This window comes from Ranitomeya imitator, chromosome 4 (assembly GCF_032444005.1).
Source record: "Ranitomeya imitator isolate aRanImi1 chromosome 4, aRanImi1.pri, whole genome shotgun sequence".
Classification (NCBI taxonomy): domain Eukaryota; kingdom Metazoa; phylum Chordata; class Amphibia; order Anura; family Dendrobatidae; genus Ranitomeya; species Ranitomeya imitator.
Window position 1 is genome coordinate 430251471 of NC_091285.1, and position 23656 is coordinate 430275126.

General features: G+C 46.7%; 1 protein-coding gene across 1 annotated transcript in view; it reads left to right on the forward strand.

The window, feature by feature from the left end:
* PSTPIP1 (proline-serine-threonine phosphatase interacting protein 1) overlaps nucleotides 1–22986 on the forward strand; it is a 120256-nt gene extending 97270 nt beyond the window's left edge. Inside the window, exon 15 of the mRNA XM_069765540.1 lies at nucleotides 22577–22986. Coding sequence (XP_069621641.1) covers nucleotides 22577–22708 — 132 coding nt within the window. The 3' untranslated portion in view covers nucleotides 22709–22986. The remainder of the gene's footprint in view (nucleotides 1–22576) is intronic.
* Nucleotides 22987–23656: the final 670 nt, after the last annotated feature.

Sequence of the window (23656 nt, forward strand, 5' to 3'; positions counted from 1 at the left end):
CAACTCTCCATCCGATATCTTCCCACTACGGAGCGCACGTATGATGAAACCAAAACCTGACGAACTTGGAATAACGATATTTCAGGCAAACTTACCGACAGTACAACAACTGCCTCAAAGAAAAATGGACATGTCGACCCGATCGTTGAACCCCAACGGGCCCATAGCTCTTGTCTGCATGATCCATCTTGCCTCCTTTTTTAACAACGTGTTGTGCAGGTCACCCCCCTGACTCAGCAAGGTCACTTTCTCAATCCCTGCAAATCTCATAACCTTAGGGTCTCCTCCATGGGTATTTCGAATGTGGCTAATCAGTCTGGGTACTCCCTTACCTGTAGCAACTGATTTAAAATGTACACGAAACCGCACATATAGGCACCGTATGGTTTTGCCTATGTAGAACATCCCGCATGGACAGTATACTACATACACTACGTATTTCGTCTTACAAGATATAAATTAATTGACCGTGTGCTTGATAGGGCCTATATTCAAACTTTGTCCTGTAATATGGTATCCACAATATGAACAATGTCCACATCGGTGATTACCCTTAGGGGCGCTTTGTTCCAGCTAGTTATTCTTATCTGTGGATTCCCGGTTACGAACCAATATATCTCTCAGTCTTGTGCTACGTTTATTAGATATTAACGGACCTCTAGTTACTATTTCTCCTAAATCTCTATCCTTCTCTAGGAGATGCCAATTTTTCCTAATTGCGGACCGTATTTGCTGATCCATGGGGCTATACTGAAAACAAAACGTAAACCGTTTTTCGCTGGAATTACTGACTTCTCGTACTCCACTATCCATAAGAGTTCTTTTCATAGCATCCTGCAGCACTGTTGGTGGATACCCCCTTCTTTTTAACCTATGGCATAGATCCAGAATAGAGGAATATATGTCTACATTAGGGGTGGATATGCCATCGGTGCAACCTGCGCGTAAGGGCCTAGGAGGTAATGGAGCCCCCTTTCACCTTTAAAGTTGGTTGAATAGTTCATTACGATTAGCTATTAGACTGCTAAGGGACCATGGGCCACTGGTCTACATAATATTTGTATTCATTGACCAGAACCCAAAACACAGGAAACAAGAAATGTATAGAAAAAATAGCAACATTTTTTATTAATGTATCCACATAAAAAAATATTTCAAAGTATACAACGGGATGTGTCACAAACCCACTAGGGGGTGGGTCAGCAGACAGCACAAAACACACACAACGGGATGGAAATGGGGAGGGGGAAGACACCTCCTGAGCTCCAACCTGAGCCTGTCCTTGCACTCCTCTAACACCCTAAGCGGGTCCTTCCTCCTGCCTTTGTCACGAACCTCATCCCTCGTTGACACCTCACACTGCCCTGGCTAGTGCACTGGCCGGCAAGGGCGCTATCCTCACCACTGCAGATGGTAGAACACAGAAGGTGGTGACAAGCATGAGACAGACAAGGTAAAAACACCACACTCCGCTGTCAAGATCCACACCACAAAGGACACAGAAACAGGACTTCAAACTCCAGAAATAGCTGACACCAGAGAGCTGCAACTGCACGGTTGGTCTCCATAGAATAACTCTATCATCAACAGTCAGCTGATGCATCAGGTGAATATTTAAAGGTTGGTGGGAGTGGACACCACACACATCAGCTGACCTAGAAACTCAGCAACTGCAGCACTCTACCTGCAAGGGAAACTGACATTAACCCCTGCTGGACTGAAAGGAAAAAAAGCTACATTTAAATTATAGTGGAAACAGAGATGCCACAAATCCAAAAATGGATTGTAACAGTACCCCCTTTCAACGGGGGGCCTCCCCAGAAACGACGTACAGTGAGGACGCATCGACCAACTAAGATTCACCTCCGCAGTCACCTAATCATGTTTACGACAAACGCAACCCAATGGAAATGGCAATAACATAGGCTCAGGAGGCGCAACAAATCTCTAGAGTGCTGACCTGTGGAATACGTTGTGTACGTGCATTACTGGGGGTAACTCCAGCTGGAAAGTCCCCGGGCTGAGAATGGCTGACACCCCATATGGCCCAATCACCGTAGAACTCCAGGTCCCAGATGCGTACTTCTACATGATGTTTTTTTGTGGACACCCACACGTACTCATTCACAAAAAAGGTCCGGACCTGCACACTTATTTCCTCGCATGCGTTTGCCAAAGGATGGTGAACTCTTTGAGGAACTGACAACAGAGGTGTCCCCCTGTGTCACCAAACTCATACCCTCACTACATACAGAGGGAACCACCACCCTCCCCTGATCTCTCCTCCTGGGAGGACATCGAGACTCAGGGTTTACTTGTGGTGAGGGTTAAAACCTGCCCCTACTCCCAGGGAGCTCCTTAGCTGCCTCCAATGGAGAAGAAGGGGTAGGTTTAAGAAGGACGGCAGAGACAGTAGCTCTCAGGTAACAATCCTTACAAGACTGGTCCCAACTCACCACTTCCCTAGACCACCAATGTATGACCGATTTGTGTCTTTTCAGCCAGGGAAGGCCTAAGACAATGGGAGTTGCCAAACCCTCCAAGACGTAGCATGACAGGGACTCTTTGTGAAGAGTCCCTATACGCAGGTTAACATTATGTATGTCTTGGGTCACACTCCACTGGCTGAGAGGAACAGAGTCAATTGCTTGGATGAAAATGGGTCTCTCCAGTGTCCAACTGATCAGACCGTGGGTCTGAACAAAGCGAAAATCCACAAGATTGACCCCAGCTCCACTATCCACAAGAACCGGTACCATCTTAGTCTCCCCACCAACCTCCACTTCAGCAGAAATGGAAAACTGAGACATAAAGGTGGAGGAAATAGACACACCCTGGTCGCCTCCCTCCACATCACCAGGGAAAGAGATGAAGTAACAACTTTGGTGCCAGCGGGGCAGACATTAATGTAATGACCCATAAGACCACAGTAGAAACATGCCCCCATCCCACAGCAAACTGCAGGCAACCCAGTTTGTGAAGAGACTCCTCCCACCTGCATAGGTGTATCCATCTGCACCAGTGTGTCCTCCTCCATAGAAGGAACAGCAAGGGATAGATTTGGTGTATGTCTCTCCCTGAGGTGTCTATCCACCTGGATAGTAGGATCATTCCACTGCATGTCAGTGGCCCATCTCCTCAGTACTCCCCAGCCGGCCAGCCCCCCTGCTTGATTTTACGGAGTCTAGACTCAGCCAGGAAGATGCCATCAGGATCCTATACAGAAGCACCAATGCTGACAAAAACTTGTCCACCGACCGCAAAGATGGTGAAACGGTCGGCAGGGAAAAGGCCCAGGAGATTGGGGATCACCATTGAGAAGGGAGACTATAATCCCCACATGCTGTTCCTCACTTCCTGAAGAACGAGGGCGAAGCCTGAAATATAGCTTACAATCCTCCTTAAAAAACAAAAATGTATCTCTCCCTCCAGAGAACCTGTTAGGGAGAGATATCTTGGGTTCTGGTTGAGCCTGGACATGAGCCGAGAACAAGAACCTCGACACCTGCTGAAGCTGCTGTACCACCTGGCACTGCAGCTCCTTAACCTCATCCGTGAGGGTCTGGATCAGGTGAGCAAAAGCCTGTGCTTGAGCCATAGGTTCACCGGAAAAAAATACGGGTTGGTAATAATGTCATGATCCCACCAGGGTGTTGGTCAAAGGACAGCACAACACACACACAACAGGATGGAAATAATGAGAGGAAGGCCCTACCGATATAGGGAATGATGGACGGGACACCTCCTGAGCTCCAACCTGAGCCTGTCCCTGGACTCTCCTAATGCCCTAAGCTGGTCCTTTCCCCCTCCACCGTCACAAACCTCGTCCCTCGCTGTCACCTTGCACTGCCCTGGCTAGTGCACTGGCCGGCAAGGGCGCTAGCCTCACCACTGCAGATAGTACAACACAGGGGGTGGTGACAAGCATGAGATAGACAAGGTAAAAAAAACACACTTAGCTTCCTGACCCCGCTGCCAAGATCCACACCGCAGAGGACACAGAAAAAGGACTCCAAACTCCAGAAGTAGCTGACACCAGAGAGCTGCAACTGCACGGCTGGTCTCCATAGAATAACTAGTCAGCTGATGCATCAGGTGACTATTTAAAGTATGGTGGGGGTGGTCACCACCCATATCAGCTGACCTAGAAACTCAGCAACTGCAGCATGCTGCCAGCAAGGGAAACTGACATTAACCCCTGCTGGACTGTAAAGAAAAAAAGCTACACTTATAGTGGAACCAGAGCTGCCACAAATCCAAAAATGGATTGTGACAGGATGCCTCTAGTCGGACTAAAAAACATCAGCAGACTGGCAATCTATTCAAGGTTATATACATTAATATTGGAAGGTTTCCAAGCATAAGCATGAACAGCTTTTTTAAGGTCATGCCACAGCATCTCAATCAGATTAAGGTCAGGACTTTGACTACGCCCCTTTAAAGTCTTGAAGGGAACCTGTCACCCCATTTTTTCAAGAGCTAAAAATAGCGTTAAATAGGGGCAGAGCTGGGCTTTACATTAGTGTATTTTGGAGCCTTTATTCCCCACCTATGCTGCCGAAATACCTTTGTAAAGTCGCCGTTTTGGGCTGTCACTCACGCTGGTCAGGTCATATGGGCGTGGTGACAGCGCTGTTTCTCCCCCAGATCTCCGTTGGTGGCGTAGTGGTGTGCGCATGTCCAAGTGGCGAATCCACTGCGCAGCTTCAAGGAAAATAGCGGGATCTGCGCTATTCAGCCATTTATCGTGGGCGCGGCCATCTTTGTGAGGCCGCGCGTGCGCAGATGGTTCTTCTCGGTTTCCCGGGGCTTCGGGAAAATGGCCGCGGGATGCCGCACATGCGCAGATGGAGATCGCGGCGGCCATTTTCCTGCAGCCGAGAGGCGAACTCGGCTTCAGGAAAATGGCCGTCGAGATCGCTGTCACCACGCCCATATGACCTGACCAGCGTGACAGCCCAAAACGGCGACTTTACAAAGGTATTTCGGCAGCATAGGTGGGGAATAAAGGCTCCAAAATACACTAATGTAAAGCCCAGCTCTGCCCCTATTTAACGCTATTGTTAGCTCTTCTTGAAAAAACGGGGTGACAGGTTCCCTTTATTGTTGTTTTTCTTAATCTATTCAGACGTGGACTTGCTGGTGTGTTTTGGATCATTGTCCTGCTGCATAACCCAAGTACGCTTCAGCTTAAGGTCACGAACAGATGGCCGGACAATCTCCTTTATGATTTTTTGGTAGAGCAGAATTCATGGTTCCATTTATCACAGCAAGTCTTCCAGGTCCTGAGGCAGCAAAACAGCCCCAGACATCACATTACTACCATCATATTTCAGGCTGCTTTCACACATCAGTTTTTGTGCCATCAGTCGCAATCCGTCATATTTTGAAAAAAATGTTATCCATCGCAGATTGTGAAAAACTAATGCAACGGATCCGTTTTTTCGACGGATCTGACTAGGGGGGCTGGCTAAAGGATCCTAAAGAAATCTGAACATGCTCAGTTAAAAAAGAATGGGATCCATTGCCGGATTCCGTCATTTGATGGATCCAACGCCCATGGGCTTCCATACTAACAAATGACGGATCCGTCACTTTACGTTTTTTCGACGGAGACAAAAAACGTTACTCTGTCCGTTGTCTCCGGCCGCCAGACAGACAATTTTCGACGGATGAAACGTGAGGCCATCTGTGATGGTATGATATGCTATGTGGGTATCATTTTTGTATATATTTCTGTTTTACCTATTTTCATGGTGTTCTCTTGTAGAAGGAGTTATTAGCTAATTGATGAATGGCTGTTGCTGCCATCTGATATCAGCCCCTCCTGACCTGTGAATGAGGAGGTGAGACACAGATCAGTCCTGTGTGGAATGATGATGTGTTCACAGCATCTCAGAGAGAAAGAAGAGTATATGGACTATGCTATCCTCTGTCTGCTGGATTGTTGGACTTTTATCCTGTTACTGAACTGCCTTCGTGTTCTGGACTATTTTATCCTTTGTGTGGTGGATCGTATATGGACCTTGGCCTGAACTACCAGGGACTGACTAAAGAGGCCTTAATTGACCTACTGGTGGGTGCCAGCCCGGCCACCTCCTCCCATATGTCTGAAGGACGAGCACTGGAGATGAGGACCCCCACCCCAAAAAGCCAGCGGGTGGTGTGGTACGTTGAAGAGATGGTGGTTCTGGGCCCAGGCGTCTCTCAGGAGTACAAGAAGGAGGCTGCCCACCGGGCACAGCGGAGACAAGAAGCAATGGAGCTTGAAAGAGGGAGTAACGCAATGTGGAATGTAAACCCAATGATGCGGAAGCCTGTACGGATCACCCGGACAGAGTTTAAGCCATTTGATGAGGCTTCCGGAGATGTGGAGGGGTTCTTCAAGGACTTTGAGCAGCAGTGTGCTGTGATGGAGGTGCCTCACTCTGGCTGGATGCGTTTGTTAGTGGGACTCCTGAACAGTAGCCTGGCGGAGGCTTACCGAACCATTGACTCACATCGTAAAGCAGACTATCCTGGATTACCATGCTATCACCTCATACTCATATAGGGCCAAGTTTCGAGACCTCCCATGCACTATGGGGGGATTGTTTAGGATGTATGCACATAAGATGTATCAGATATGTCGGAGATGGCTGGAAGCAGAAAACCCCTTTACTGTGGAAGATGTTATACAGGCGTTCCTTATAGAACAATTTCTTGCCAAGTGCCCTGCAGAGGTACGGGAATGGGTCCGGGAGTGCACGCCGTGCACGGTGGATAGAGCTGCAGCCCTGGCCAATGAAGCCCTTACTATCCGACCGCAATGGAGGAGGCTTCTGGACAATGAACCACGGCCTTCTCCTGCACCCCGTCCCCCTCCGATTATATCTGCCCTTCCACCTAGTCGCAAGCCGATGACAATCAAACCTCACAATCCTGGGCCCCAACAGTTCTGACCACGACTTGGGGGTATCACAGAGAGGAGATGTTATAGGTGTGGGCTGTTGTGAATTCTGCTTTTGGGCTCCCTCCGGTGGTTGTAGATGGTAATGCAGTTGTCTCTGGGCTGCAGTCTTGGACAGGTGTATCCGCTAATTGCAATTCTGACTGGGCTATTTAGCTTTGCAGGACTCATTAGTCCTGGCCAGTTGTCAATGTTTCTTTGGAAGTGTTGGATCTTTGCCTGGCCTCTCCTGCCAGTTCAGCAAAGATAAGTGTCTGTTTCTTTTCCTGTGGCACACATGCAGTGTGCTTATTTTCAGTGCTGTTCGTTTGTTTTTCTTTTGTCCAGCTTAGACTGTGTCTGTGTTTTCTCAGTCTGGTTGGATTCTCTGGAGTTGCAGATATACGCTCCACACCTTTAGTTAGGTGGTGGAGTTTATTTTTGTATTTTCTGCTGTGGATTTTTTGGAAGGATTTTAATGCTGACCGCTTAATGTCCTGTCCTATCCTTTCCTATTTAGCTAGAAGTGGCATCCTTTGCTAAGCCTGTTTTCTGCCTGCGTGTGTCTTTTCCTCTCCAACTCACAGTCATTATTTGTGGGGGGCTGCCTATCCTTTGGGGGTCTACTCTGAGGCAAGATAGTTTTCCTATTTCCATCTTTAGGGGTATTTAGTCCTCCGGCTGTGTCGAGGTGTCTAGGGTTTGTTAGGCACACCCCACGGCTACTTCTAAATGCGGTGATAAGATCAGGGTTTGCGGTAAGTATAGTTACCACCTACTCCAGTGAAGGTTTTCATGCTGCTCCAAGGCCACCTAATCATAACAGTACAACTGGCCAACAATGAGTTAAATGCATCTCAGAATAAGGGAGGAAAGGTCTTGAGCCATTTTTTTTCTTCAGTCTACTTTGTCTTCTCCTCCCTCTTAATCTCTGGGTGGCTGAAGAGCCTTGTGCTAGCATGAATGTTCAGGAATTAGTTTCTCGTGTAGACCAGCTTGCTGCTAGGGTACAGGGTATTTCTGATTACATTGTTCAGACTCCGGCTTAAGAACCGAAGATTCCTACTCCTGATTTGTTTTTTGGTGACAGGTCCAAATTTTTGAGTTTTAAAAACAACTGTAAACTGTTTTTTGCATTGAAACCTCAATCCTCCGGTGATTCCATTCAATGGGTTAAAATCATCATCTCCCTGCTGCATGGTGATCCACAGGATTGGGCATTTTTCCTGGAATCTGGGGATCCTGCTTTGCTTAATGTAGACTCCTTATTTCAGGCGTTAGGATTACTGTATGATGAACCTAATTCAGTGGATCAAGCTGAGAAGACCTTGTTGGCCCTGTCTCAGGGGCAAGAGGCGGCTGAATTGTATTGTCAGAAATTCAGAAAATGGTCTGTGTTGACTAAATGGAATAATGATGCTTTGGCGGCAATTTTCAGAAAGGGTCTTTCTGAATCCATTAAAGATGTTATGGTGGGGTTTCCCACACCCTCCAATCTGAGTGATTCTATGTCTCTGGGCATTCAGATTGACCGACGCCTGCGGGAGCGCAGAACTTTGCGCGCTATGGCGTTATCCTCAGACCAAATTCCTGAGCCTATGCAGTGTGATAGGATTCTGTCTAAAACAGAACGACAAGGTTTCAGACGTCTCAATAGGTTGTGTTATTATTGTGGCGACGCTTCCCATGTCATTTCTGTCTGCCCTAAGCGGACAAAGAGGATCGCCAGTTCATTTACCATCAGTACTGTACAACCTAAATTTCTGTTATCTGTGTCCTTAATCTGTTCATTGTCATCATTTTCTGTCATGGCGTTTGTGGATTCAGGCGCCGCCTTGAACTTAATGGACTTTGACTTTGCTAGGCGTTGTGGTTTTCCCTTGCAGCCTTTGCAGAACCCTATTCCTTTAAGGGGCATTGATGCTACACCCTTGGCTAAAAATAAGCCCCAGTTTTGGACACAGGTGACCATGCGCATGGCGCCAGCCCATCAGGAAGATTGTCGATTTCTGGTGTTGCATAATTTGCATGATGCTATCGGGCTGGGTTTTCCGTGGTTACAGGTACATAATCCTGTTTTGGATTGTAAGTCCATGTCTGTGACTAGTTCGGGTTGTCAGGGGGTTCATAATGATGTTCCTCTGATGTCTATCACCCCTTCTTCCTCTTCTGAAATTCCGGAGTTTTTGTCTGATTTTCAGGATGTATTCGATGAGCCCAAGTCCAGTTTCCTTCCACCGCACAGGGACTGCGATTGTGCTATTGACTTGATTCCAGGCTGTAAGTTTCCTAAGGGCCGACTTTTCAACCTGTCTGTACCTGAACATGCCGCCATGCGGAGCTATATTAAGGAGTCTTTGGAGAAAGGGCATCTTCTTCACCGTTGGGAGCGGGGTTCTTTTTTGTTGCTAAAAAAGATGGTTCCTTAAGACCCTGTATTGATTATCGCCTCTTGAATAAGATTACGGTCAAGTTTCAATACCCGTTACCTTTGCTTTCCGATTTGTTTGCTGGGATTAAGGGAGCTAGTTGGTTTACTAAGATTGACCTTCGGGGGGCTTATAATCTTGTTCGTATTAAGCAGGGTGATGAATGGAAAACTGCGTTTAACACGCCCGAAGGCCATTTTGAATACCTTGTGATGCCATTCGGACTCTCTAATGCTCCATCTGTTTTTCAGTCCTTCATGCATGATATCTTCCGGAATTATCTTGATAAATTCTTGATTGTATATTTGGACGATATTTTGATTTTTTCCGATGATTGGGAGTCTCATGTGCAGCAGGTCAGGATGGTATTTCAGATCCTTTGTGACAATGCCTTGTTTGTGAAAGGGTCTAAGTGTCTTTTTGGGGTGCAGAAGGTCTCCTTTTTGGGCTTTATTTTTTCTCCCTCGTCTATAGAGATGGATCCGGTTATGGTTCAGGCCATTCATGACTGGATTCAGCCCACATCCGGGAAGAGCCTTCAAAAATTTTTGGGTTTTGCTAATTTTTATCGCCGTTTCATTGCTAATTTTTCCAGCGTGGTTAAACCCTTGACTGATTTGACGAAGAAGGGGGCTGATGTGGCGAATTGGTCCCCTGCAGCTGTCTCTGCCTTTCAGGAACTTAAACGTCGTTTTACTTCTGCTCCAGTGTTGCATCAACCGGATGTTTCTCTTCCGTTTCAGGTTAAGGTTGACGTTTCTGAGATTGGGGCAGGGGCTGTTTTGTCTCAGAGGGTTCCTGTTGGTTCCTTAATGAAACCGTGTGCCTTCTTTTCCCGTAAGTTTTCGCCTGCTGAACGCAATTATGATGTCGGCAATCGGGAGTTGTTAGCTATGAAGTGGGCGTTTGAGGAGTGGCGACATTGTCTTGAGGGTGCTAAGCGCCGTATTGTGGTCTTGACCGATCATAAGAATCTGATTTACCTCGAGTCTGCCAAACGGTTGAATCCTAGACAGGCTCGATGGTCCTTGTTTTTTTCTCGTTTTGATTTCGTGGTCTCGTACCTTCCGGGTTCTAAGAATATTAAGGCTGATGCCCTCTCTAGGAGTTTTTTGCCTGATTCTCCTGAGGTCTTGGAACCGGTCGGTATTCTGAAAGAAGGGGAAACTGTTTGTTCCTGACAGATGGACTAGTAGAGTGATTTCTGAGGTTCACTGTTCCGTGTTGGCTGGTCATCCTGGCATTTTTGGTACCAGAGACTTGGTTGGTAGGTCCTTTTGGTGGCCTTCTTTGTCGCGTGATGTGCGTTCTTTTGTGCAGTCCTGTGGGACTTGTGCGCGGGCCAAGCCTTGTTGCTCCCGTGCTAGTGGGTTGCTTTTGCCTTTGCCGATCCCTGAGAGGCCCTGGACGCATATTTCTATGGATTTTATTTCCGATCTTCCTGTTTCCCAGAGGATGTCTGTTATCTGGGTTGTTTGTGACCTATTCTCTAAGATGGTTCATTTGGTGCCTTTGCCTAAATTGCCTTCTTCTTCTGATTTGGTTCCGTTGTTTTTTCAGCATGTGGTCCGTTTGCATGGTATTCCGGAGAATATTGTGTCCGACAGAGGTTCCCAGTTTGTTTCTAGGTTTTGGCGGGCCTTTTGTGCCAAGCTGGGCATTGATTTGTCTTTTTCTTCTGCATTTCATCCTCAGACAAACGGCCACGCTGAGCGAACTAATCAGACTTTGGAGACTTATTTGAGATGCTTTGTGTCTGCTGATCAGGATGATTGGGTAGATTTTTTGCCATTGGCCGAGTTTGCCCTTAATAATCGGGCTAGTTCGGCTACTTTGGTTTCGCCTTTCTTTTGTAATTTTGGTTTTCATCCTCGTTTTTCTTCTGGGCAGGTTGAACCTTCTGACTGTTCTGGTGTGGATTCTGTGGTTGACAGGTTGCAGCAGATTTGGGCTCATGTGGTGGACAATTTGGTGTTGTCTCAGGAGGAGGCTCAACGTTTTGCTAACCGTCGTCGGTGTGTTGGTTCCCGGCTTCGGGTTGGGGATCTGGTCTGGTTGTCTTCCCGTCATGTTCCTATGAAGGTTTCTTCTCCTAAGTTTAAGCCTCGGTTTATTGGTCCTTATAGGATTTCTGAGATTATTAATCCGGTGTCTTTTCGTTTGGCGCTTCCGGCCTCTTTTGCTATCCATAATGTCTTCCATAGATCTTTATTGCGGAAATATGTGGAGCCCGTTGTTCCCTCTGTTGATCATCCGGCCCCTGTGTTGGTTGATGGGGAGTTGGAATATGTTGTTGAGAAGATTTTGGATTTCCGTTTTTCGAGGCGGAAGCTTCAGTATCTTGTCAAATGGAAGGGTTATGGCCAGGAGGATAATTCTTGGGTTTTTGCCTCTGATGTCCATGCCGCTGATTTGGTTCGTGCCTTTCATCTGGCTCATCCTGATCGGCCTGGGGGCTCTGGTGAGGGTTCGGTGAGCCCTCCTCAAGGGGGGGGTACTGTTGTGAATTCTGCTTTTGGGCTCCCTCCGGTGTTTGTAGATGGTAATGCAGTTGTCTCTGGGCTGCAGTCTTGGACAGGTGTATCCGCTAATTGCAATTCTGACTGGGCTATTTAGCTTTGCAGGCCTCATTAGTCCTGGCCAGTTGTCAATGTTTCTTTGGAAGTGTTGGATCTCTGCCTGGCCTCTCCTGCTTATCTGCCAGTTCAGCAAAGATAAGTGTCTGTTTCTTTTCCTGTGGCACACATGCAGTGTGCTTATTTTCAGTGCTGCTCGTTTGTTTTTCTTTTGTCCAGCTTAGACTGTGTCTGTGTTTTCTCAGTCTGGTTGGATTCTCTGGAGTTGCAGATATACGCTCCACACCTTTAGTTAGGTGGTGGAGTTTATTTTTGTATTTTCTGCTATGGATTTTTTGGAAGGATTTTAATGCTGACCGCTTAGTGTCCTGTCCTATCCTTTCCTATTTAGCTAGAAGTGGCCTCCTTTGCTAAGCCTGTTTTCTGCCTGCGTGTGTCTTTTCCTCTCCAACTCACAGTCATTATTTGTGGGGGGCTGCCTATCCTTTGGGGGTCTACTCTGAGGCAAGATAGTTTTCCTATTTCCATCTTTAGGGGTATTTAGTCCTCCGGCTGTGTCGAGGTGTCTAGGTTTTGTTAGGCACACCCCACGGCTACTTCTAAATGCGGTGATAAGATCAGGGTTTGCGGTCAGTATAGTTACCACCTACTCCAGTGAAGGTTTTCATGCTGCTCCAAGGCCACCTAATCATAACAGTGGGCAACCTAGACATTTGCAGTCTGGCTGTCCCTCAAGGATTCAGAGGGAGCCCCACGCAGCCCCACGTCGTCCAGTACATCTTGTGCACTCCATCCAGCCTGAGGAAGAGCTACCACCACCCCATCAGAGTGGACCACCGACCTCGGCACCATAGATACCCCTCCTGGAGTATACGGACTTCGGCCATTGTCCATCAGAAATACAGAGCAACGGTATTGCCACCTGCAGGATGTCTTAATTGATGGATACAAAGTGTTGGGATTTAGAGACATGAGGGCATTCCTGACTATCGCTGACCCCCGTGTGGTTCGACCTGAGGCAGTTCACCAGGGCCCGGGAATTCCCATTGTCCTGTCGGGGGGTGTCCGCAAATATATACAGCGAGCTTTGGTACATTTGGATTATGGTTTTGGAGAAAAACTGTGTTGGATTGGAGTTATGGGAGGACTTCCTGCAGATATCCTCCTTGGAAATGACATTGGGGAGTAACAAAGTCATTTTGTGGGAGCAGAAGGTCCGTGGGCCTCTCACTCTTCTGAAAGAACAATTGGAGGGAGATATCGCAGATACCGGAACGCCCATCATTCCCTACGTTCTAGAGTTCAGAGACTGTCTCGCCCAGCTAGCTACCTTGGCTAATGAACATCAGTGAACGGCCCAGTCCAGTCAAAAAGCCTGGTATGACCATAAAGCCAGGACCCGGGAATTTATGGACAAGTGGTCATGATTATTGCAACCCCTGCCACTGTACAAGGAACTATAAACTATTGAGCAATGTGGACTAAAGTGAGCAGGCCAGAGGTCTGTGTAGACCTCATAGCATGCTCACTTATTATGAGGGGGGAGAGGTTGTGATGGTGTGATAAGCTATGTGGGTATCATTTTTGTGTAGATTTCTGTTTTACTTATTTTCATGGTGTTCTCTTGTAGGAGTTATTTGCTAATTGATGAATGGCTGTTGCTGCCATCTGATATCAGCCCCCTCCTGATCTGTGAATGAGGAGGTGAGACACAGATCAGTCCTGTGTAGAATGATGATGTGTTCACAGCATCTCAGAGAGAAAGAAGAGTATATGGACTATGCTATCCTCTGTCTGCTGGATTGTTGGACTTTTATCCTGTTACTGAACTGCATTCATGTTCTGAATTATTTTATCCTTTGTGTGGTGGATCGTATATGGACCTTCGTATTTTTGCCTAAATAAAGGTCTTGGGATTGTTTACTATACTCTAGCTCTGTTGATTATGTGATACCGGAGTAGGACCCTGTGACACCATCCATCACAATCCGTCACTAATACAAGATACAAGTGTTTGATTAAAAAAACGGGTCCAGCAGCATCAGACTCTGGATCCGCTTTTTTTTTAAATCCAACGGATTGCGACTGCTGGCAAAAAAATGATATGTGAAAGCAGCCTTACTGTTGGTATGATGTTCCTTTTCTGAAATGCTGTATTACTTCTACACCAGATGTAATGAAATATACACCTTCCAAAAAGTTCAACTTTTGTCTCGTCAATCCACAGAGTATTCTCCCCAAAAGTCTTGGGGATCATCAACATGTTTTCTGGCAAAACTGAGAAGAGCCTTTATGCTGTTATTGCTCAGCAGTGGCTTTTGTCTTGGAACTCTGCCATGCAGGCCATTTTTGCCCAGTCTCTTTCTTATGGTGGAGTCATGAACACTGACCTTACCTGAGGCATGTTCGGCCTGCAGTTCTTTGGATGTTGTTGTGGGGTCTTTTGTGACCCATTGGATGAGTCATCACTCATGGGGTAATTTTGGTCGGTCGGCAACTCCTGGGAAGATTCACCACTGTTCTATTTTTTTGCCTTTTGTGGATAATGGCTCTAACTGTGGTTCACTGGAGTCCCAAAGCTTTAGAAATGGCTTTATAACCTTTTCCATGCTGATACTTCTCAATTACTTTGTTTCTCATTTGCTCCAGAATTTCTTTGGATCACTGCATGATGTCTAGCTTTTGAGGAACTTTTGGTCTAATTCACTTAGGCAGGTTCTATTTAAGTGATTTCTTGTTTGCGAACAGGTGTGGCAGTAATCAGCGCTGGGTGTGGCTTGGGGAATTTGAACTTAGCTTCCCAAAGATGTGATAAACCACAATTAATTTATTTATGTTTTAAGAGATAAGCGGGTGGGTTTCACTTTTTCACACAAAGCCCTGTAGGTTTGGCTTTATTTTTTCCTTAATAATAAAGACCTACATTTTAACCCCTTAATTACTGTCAATATGCCTTTTTATGGCGGCAGTAAAGGGTACTTATTCCTCAGCACCGCTTTTTAATGGAGAAATAAGGTTATAGCACGCACAGCGTCGGAAAATCTCCCAGTCTCATCTACCAGGGGTAACTGAGACCCCGGAGAACATGATTCGGTTTGGTTTTTACCATCCCCAGTCTCATGATCACCGTTATTCACGGAATAATGGCGATCACAAAAAAAAGTCAGATTTCTCATTCATTTCTCTCTCTTCTGATAGATCTAGCATACCAGAGGAGAGAGAAATGGGGTCCTCTGAGCACCCACCCCCGGTACCTCCAGTATCCCTGGACCCTCCGGCTCTGTCCCCCAGCCTTCGGCGACTTCTTCCTGGAAGAAAATGGCGACTTCTTCCTGGAAGAAAATGGCAGATCTGCCGGCCGGCAACAATAGGAGATTTTTCCTATTGGTTCATTTTGATAGACCCTATCACTGTGATCAAAATAAAAAAAATAGTAAATCAGACCCCCCTTTAATTATAATAAAGTTTGAAAAAATTTTTTTTCCATTCTTTGCAGCTAGGGTTAGGGTTGGGGCTAGAGCTAGGGTTGGGGTTGTGTTGGAGTTACGGTTGTGGTGTTGGGGTTGCAGTTGTGGTGTTGGGGATACGGTTGTGTTGGGGATACGGTTGTGTTGGGGTTCAGTTGGGGTGTTGGGGTTAGGGTGGTGTTGGGGTTAGAGTTGTGGTTAAGGTTGGGTTTAGGGTCAGGGGTTAGAATTGGGGGGTTTCACTGTTTACGTACATTAGGGAGTCTCCAAACGTGACATGGTGTGGGCCTTTGATTGCAGCCAATTTTGCGTTCAAAAAGTCAAACGGTGCTCCCTCTCTTCAGAGTCCTGCTATGCGCCCAAACAGTTGCTGTCCCCCACATATGGGGTATTGGCCTACTCTGGAGGAATTGCACAACAAATTTTGTGGTCCATTTAATCCTGATTCCCTCGTAAAAATAAAAACGTTTGGGTCTAAAATAAATTTTTTGTGAAAAAAGTAAAATGTTCATTTTTTTCCTTCCACATTGCTTTAGTTCTCGTGAAGCACCTGAAGGGTTAATAAACTTCTTAAATGTGGTTTTGAGCACCTTGAGGGGTGCAGTTTTTAGAATGGTGTCATTTTGGAATATTTTCTGTCATATTGACCCCTCAAACTCACTTCAAATGTGAGCTAGTCCCTAAAAAAATGGTTTTGTAAATTTTGTTGGAAAAATGAGAAATTGCTGGTCAAATTTTAACCCTTATAACTTCCTAACAAAAAAGTCTTAGTTACTCACTGGTTAACGGTGTTTCTCGGAGTCCATGACAGCACTACGGAGAGAGGGGATCCGCCCTTCAGTAACAGGAAACCTACAGATACATAAGGGCGGCACCTCTCCCACGCATCAGTTGGTTTACAGAGCACAAGAGGACCACGAAGGTTAATAGCATACATAATAAACCATGATACAATAATAAACTATTCACTACCCGTGAATAATATAAATAAAGGAAGAGGTGTACACCCAGAACTTAAGAAGGTGGGAGGGTATGTACAGGTGCTGTCATGGACTCCGAGAAACACCGTTAACCGGTGAGTAACTAAGACTTTATCAGTAGTCCATGACAGCACTACGGAGAAAATTACAGAGAGTAACTAACTAGGGAGGGACTACAGCTTGCAGCACCCTTACACCAAAAGAGAGGTCAGAAGAGGCACCCAGGTTCAATCTATAGTGGTTATAGAATGTGTTTGGAGAAGACCAAGTAGCAGCCTTACACATTTGGTTGGTCGATCGACACCTCCAACCTTTCCGCCCACGAGGCCGCCATAGCTCTAGTGGAATGCGCTTTTAGCCCTTCAGGCGCCGGCTTGCCCTTTGAGATGTATGCCAGCGAGGTAGCCTCCCTGATCCATCTAGCTAAAGTAGATTTTGATGCTCTATGACCTTTCCTACTACCCTGATAGGACACGAATAGGGGGTTATCTATCTTCCAGGGATCGGTTACTGCTAGATATTCCAGGATACATCTTTTTACATCTAAAGTGTGTAGCTTCCTTTCCTTATCGTTAGTAGGATTGTGGAGAAAAGCTGGAAGAACTATTTCCTGTGTTCTGTGGAATCTGGACACTACTTTAGGAAGATATGCTGGATCAGGGGACAGTATTACTCTATCATCCCTAAGCTGCATGTAAGGGGGAACCCTGGATAATGCCTGGATGTCGCCTATCCTACGTGCCGATGTTAGAACCACCAGGAAGGCTACTTTAAGAGATAGATTTTTAATAGAGGCTGAAGAAATTGGCTCAAATGGGGCCTCTGTCATGGCTGAGAGGACTAGGTTCAGGTCCCATGGCATGACCCTATTCTTTACCATTGGCCTAGACCGTTTTGTCGCCCTGATGAATCTGCTGACCCAGTAATTCTCAGCAATGTTGCAGCCAAAGAGGGCCCCTAAGGCTGATACCTGCACTTTAAGAGTATTTGGGGATAACCCCATATCTAACCCCTTCTGTAAGAATTCCAAAATCTGGTCTATTGGTATTGACTGACCAGCTATTACCCCCGAGTTCTGAAGAAATCTCTTCCAGATCCTGACATAAATTTTTGTGGTGATTATTTTTCTGCTCTTCAGCAGAGTGTTAATGAGGCCTGGAGAGAACCCCCTATCCTTTAACAGTGCCCACTCAAAATCCAAGCCGTCAGATAAAGGCCAACCGCCCGAGGATGGTAGACTGGGCCCTGGGATAGGAGATCCGGGATGTCTGGCAAGACCCGTGGGTCGGACATTGACATAGCCCTTAGGCATGGAAACCACGTCCTTCTGGGCCAGAAGGGGGTAATTACTATCACTGTGGCCTTGTCCTTCCTGATTTTCCTCACCACCGGAGGAAGTAGAGACAGGGGAGGAAAGGCGTAAGCTAGCCTGAAGTTCCAGTCTATGAGGAGGGCGTCTACTGACAGAGGATTTTCTCTGGGGTTCAGAGAGCAGAATTGTGTCACTTTTCTGTTTTCTTTTGTGGCAAACAGATCTACCTCCGGTTGACCCCACCTTTGCACGATGAAGTCGAAGATGGAGCCGTTCAGGGACCACTCTCCCTGCCTCAATGTGTTGCGGCTTAAGAAATCCACCATAGTGTTTTCTGCTCCTCTTATGTGAAGAGCCGTCAATGAGAGAAGATGTTGCTCTGCTAGCTGGAACAGACGATCTGCTACGCACATTAGGGGTTTGGAACGGGTCCCGCCTTGGTGGTTTATATATGCCATGGTGACCCGATTATCCGAGAATACCCGCACGTGGTGGCCCTGTAGATAGACAAGGAGTGTTTTAACTGCCTGTTCCACTGCCGTTAACTCCTTCCGGTTGGAGGACATTTCCATCTGACACTGATCCCAAAGCCCCTGGACCAATATATCCCCCATGTGAGCCCCCCACCCAGAAGGGCTAGCGTCTGAGGTGACTATACGAGTTACATTATATTCCCAGGGGACCCCCGTGGACAGGTTCTCTCGGTCTAGCCACCACTCAAGGGATACAATAGCGTCTTGGGATAGGGTCAGCAGGCTCTCCAGACATCCCCCAACCTTTTTTGTTGTAACAGCACCTCGTCCTGAAGTATCCTCGTATAATACTGGGCCCATCGGACCGCTGGAATACAGGACGAGAGAGAGCCTAACAGAGACATGGCTCTTCTAAGGGACATGGTGGGGTTTTTTGAGGCATTCAGCACCTGAAGTTGCAGGCGATCGATTTTCTCGTGAGGCAAACGGCATTCCTGAACCTAGGAATCCAGGGTCAGGCCTAAAAATCACTGCACCGTCATGGGCTGTAACCGTGATTTTTTAACGTTTAGCATCCACCCCAGACGCTCCAGGGCCGACATTACTTTATGTAACTGTTCCAGACAGTGATACGCCGTTTTACCTACGATAAGGAGATCGTCCAGGTAGGGGTTTATTAGAATGTCAGACTCGTGTAGGTGGGCCATAACTTCAGCCATTACCTTGGTAAACACCCGAGGGGCGACCGATATACCAAAATGGGAAGGCCCTATACTGGAAGTGTCTGACTACCCCATCCAATCGCACCGCCACCCTCAGGAATCGTTGGTGTCCTGCATAAATGAGGATATGGTAATAGGCGTCCTTTAAATCCAATACTACCATAAAGCAGTTTTTAAACAGTAGCTTTATTGCGGTGTTAATAGTCTCCATTTTAAATGACTGTACGGTCAGGAAATTGTTAAGCGCCCTAAGGCATGTTAGGTTAGGCTATGGGTTGAACTAGATGGACTTAAAGTCTTCCTTCAACCTTAATAATAATAACTATGTAACTAAGGTTAATAATTGTTCTGAAGGAGCCGTCATGTTTACGTATCAGGAATAGAGGAGAGTAGAATCCTCTACCCTGTTCTCCTTCTGGAATCTCCGAAAGGACATTCTTATCGAGCAGGTCGTGAACTTCCGTTTCTAGGGCCGCCTGTTCCGCTGGAGAGGACCTGAGTGGCGTAATTCTGAAAAAATTCTGAGGGATAGAGGAGAACTCTAGCCGCAGGCCCGTAGCTATTATTCCCAAAATCCAATCGCTACTGGAGATTTTGGACCAGGCCGGGTAGAAGGCAGAAAGTCTACCTCCCACCGGGGCGACCAGTCATTGGGGTGGTTTTTTGACCTCACGGAAAGGCTCCTGACGTCCCCCACCTCCAAACATAAATCCAGTACCTTTCTTCTTTTTATCGTCCCATCTGCTCTGGTCTCTAGCTGGTCTCCTTCGAAAGAACCTTTTCCCTGCGAAGGGACGCCTGTAAGAAGTGGTCGTAGACTGGGAAATTTCTTCTTCTCGTCTCCGGCTTTCTCCAGCAGTTCGTCTAGGACTGGACCGAACAGGTATTCCCCTTCGCATGGGATAGAGCATAGACGTGATCTGGATTGAAGGTCACCCGGCCAATATTTCAGCCATAGTGCCCTGCGTGCTGCATTTGATAATCCTGCCGCTCTAGCCGCCATTCTTGCAGAATCTGCAGATGCGTCCGCGAGAAAGGCAGCGGCATTCTGAATTGTTGGCAGGAATTTTAACATGGATTCTCTGGAGACTCCCTCTTCCAATTTGGACCCTAGTTGATCCAGCCAGACCATCATTGATCTGGCTGCACATGTCGCACCTACTGCAGGCCTTAGGGCACCTGCCGACATCTCCCATGTCCCTTTAAGAAATTAGTCAGCCTTCTTATCGAGAGGATCCTTTAGGGAAGCCATGTCGTCAAAGGGAATAGATGATTTTTCAGACGCCTTAGCCACCGCTGCATCCAATTTTGGTGCCTTATCCCATGTGTTCACCAGGGGGTCCTCAAAGGGATATCTACGTTTAAAGGCCGGTGGAAAGGAACCTTTTTTCTCTGACTTTTTCCATTCCCTTTTGATAAGGTTCTGAACCGTGTCATTAAGTGGAAATGAGCTATGCTTTTTTGGGTCTAGACCGCCAAATATTAGGTCATGCGCTGAAAGTTCTGGCCTTTCGTCAGCCACCCCCCAGGTGGATCTAACTGATTTGATCAGCTTGTCCATCTGGTCCAGCGGGAAACAGAAACAATTAGAATCCTCTTCTGAAGAGGACGCCGAGGAGACAGAGGTGTCTGAATCATTCTCCCTTCTAGGGCCAGCGGACGAATCCGAATCTGAGGCGCTAGGCTCCCTTCTTCTCTTGGAAGGCTCCCCCCGGGACAGAGATTTCAGGGAATCTTTCACCTCCTTCCTGATAATCTCCCTAAGGTTTGACGTAAAATCAGGAGACTTTCGCCACCTATGGGAGCGGAGAAAAAGGCTATGTAATTCATCCGGTGCTACCGCTATACAGTGTTCCCATCAATCTATTCGCTACCGTCTGCCGCACACACGACTGACAAAGTCTTTTAGGGTAGGCGTCTGGCAAAGGGCAAGCGCATAGTGCGCACTCCTTGTTTTTTACCTTACCAGCGCATTTTTTCCCCTAAGGAAATAAACATAGGAAAAGACTGCATCAGGGTACGTTCACGAAGATCTCTTACCTAGGCAGTAGCGGTAGGTACCGGATTACTGGGGGGTCAGTCCAGATCCTTGTGTTTAGATCTGCGACTGGGCTGATCACTGCATCCGCGGGTCTTCGGCTGGGGGTTCGCATGGGACCTCTCTGAGGCTCTGTCCTGCTCCTGCTCCAGCAGACCGACGGCAGCTTCCGGGTCATCCATAGCTGCAGATGGGCACACAAGCAGCCCTGCAGCGTTCTGTTCGGCTATAAATAGCCCTTCCCCCGGATCTGGAACATGTGCAGGTGCGTGGCCAATCCACCCCCCCACGTGCAGGACACTGCTCCACCCCCCTCCGCCTCCAATCGCCCCCCCCCCTGCCCCCGCCACCGCCACATGCAGGACAGCGGCATTCTTAGCAAAAAGCCAGCCGGCATTTGATTTCCGGTCCCGGCCCCGCCCCCCTGCGCGTCAGTTCCGGTATCGGGCAGTGCGCTCAGGGACAAGTCCGGAAGCCGGGGACGGCATCGCCGGACCCCCCAGCCGCCCGCCACTATACCATCGCCGCCGGACGCCGCTCCAGCCTGCACCGCTCACTGTCATGGAGTCCTACCCGGACCCACCGTGGCGCTTCCAGGGACCCGCACTGCCCGAGGTAGGAGACCCCCTCGCTACCTGGGTCGGACAGCCGGCCTGGGTGTTGATAGGTGAACGAAGTCATCGTATCTGAAGGGAATCTTGTCCTCCAGGAACAGGAAACCAACTGATGCGTGGGAGAGGTGCCCCCCTTATGTATCTGTAGGTTTCCTGTTCCTGAAGGGCGGATCCCCTCTCTCCGTAGTGCTGTCATGGACGACCGATAAAAAATCATGCTTCCAAAATTGTGCTGATGTAAAGTAGACATGTGGGAAATGTTATTTATTAACTATTTTGTGCGATATGGCTCTCTGTTTTAAGGGCACAAAAATAAAAATTTTGAAAATTGTAAAATTTTTAACATTTTTGCCAAATTTCTGTCTTTTTCATTTAAAAACGCAAGTAATATCAAAGAAATTTTACCACTATCACGAAGTACAATATGTCACGAAAAAACAATCTCAGAATCAGTGGGATCCGTTGAAGCATTTCAGAGCTATAACCTCATAAAGTGACAGTGGTCAGAATTGTAAAAATTGGCTTGGTCATTAAAGACAAAATTGGCTGTCAATAAGGGGTTAAAAGCTGCATTTTGTGATTACTTCTGTTATCTTTGTCTAATATTTAAATTTGTTTTATGATATGAAACATTTTAAGCGTGACAAACATTCAAAAGAAAAGGAGATCAGGAAGGGGTCGGACACTATTTCACACCACTGTACATTTCCATCTGTTATAATTTATAACACGAAATACAGTCTTTCATGGTAAAAAAAATTGCAATGTTTCCATACAAATCAGATTCTATAGGGTTCATCAGTATGGGATCTGATTTTTTTGCAAGCCCATATACTTAAATCTTATCTAAAACATGGAAGAAACTACTGCATGCTGCAATTTTTTTCACCTGCAGATTCGTGTGAAAAAAACTGTTATCTGAACAGTTCAAATGAATAACTAGTGCTTTCCGTGTGATGTCATTTTTTTTCACAGACAACACTCGGAACAAAAATACAATTATATGATGTTGGCCTGACAATGTCTGATTCTTTCAGAACACTGAGGAGCTGGAGATTAGTGCTGGAGACGTGGTACTGGTGATAGAAGAAGGAGAAGATGGCTGGTGGACTGTGGAGAGAAATGGACAGACTGGTCTTGTGCCTGGATCTTACCTTAAAAAACTCTGAGAACCAGAATCATATCCAGATACAGATGATATAAGGGGCAGAGACACGATCGCTTGTACAGATGTGATATTATCTGTAATTTCATGATCAATGTTTAATGCACAGGTAGATGGCAGCTTGTGGTCACTGTAAATTGTAAATCTATGCTGCATATTGTATTTTGAAGAAAAACTGTGCAGCTTTCTCAGAGTTTTACAGAGGAGAAGGTTTTTCATAGAAAAGCCATCATGAAATGCTTGATGAACTGTCCATGAAAAGCATTAAACATAGTTGAATGGATATAGATCTTCAGTGTGTAAATGGGTTAGTAACTGGCTTAGTGATAGAAAGCAGAGGGTGGTTATAAATGGTATAGTCTCTAACTGGGTCGCTGTGACCAGTGGGGTACCGCAGGGGTCAGTATTGGGACCTGTTCTCTTCAACATATTCATTAATGATCTGGTAGAAGGTTTACACAGTAAAATATCGATATTTGCAGATGATACAAAACTATGTAAAGCAGTTAATACAAGAGAAGATAGTATTCTGCTACAGATGGATCTGGATAAGTTGGAAACTTGGGCTGAAAGGTGGCAGATGAGGTTTAACAATGATAAATGTAAGGTTATACACATGGGAAGAGGGAATCAATATCACCATTACACACTGAACGGGAAACCACTGGGTAAATCTGACAGGGAGAAGGACTTGGGGATCCTAGTTAATGATAAACTTACCTGGAGCAGCCAGTGCCAGGCAGCAGCTGCCAAGGCAAACAGGATCATGGGGTGCATTAAAAGAGGTCTGGATACACATGATGAGAGCATTATACTGCCTCTGTACAAATCCCTAGTTAGACCGCACATGGAGTACTGTGTCCAGTTTTGGGCACCGGTGCTCAGGAAGGATATAATGGAACTAGAGAGAGTACAAAGGAGAGCAACAAAATTAATAAAGGGGATGGGAGAA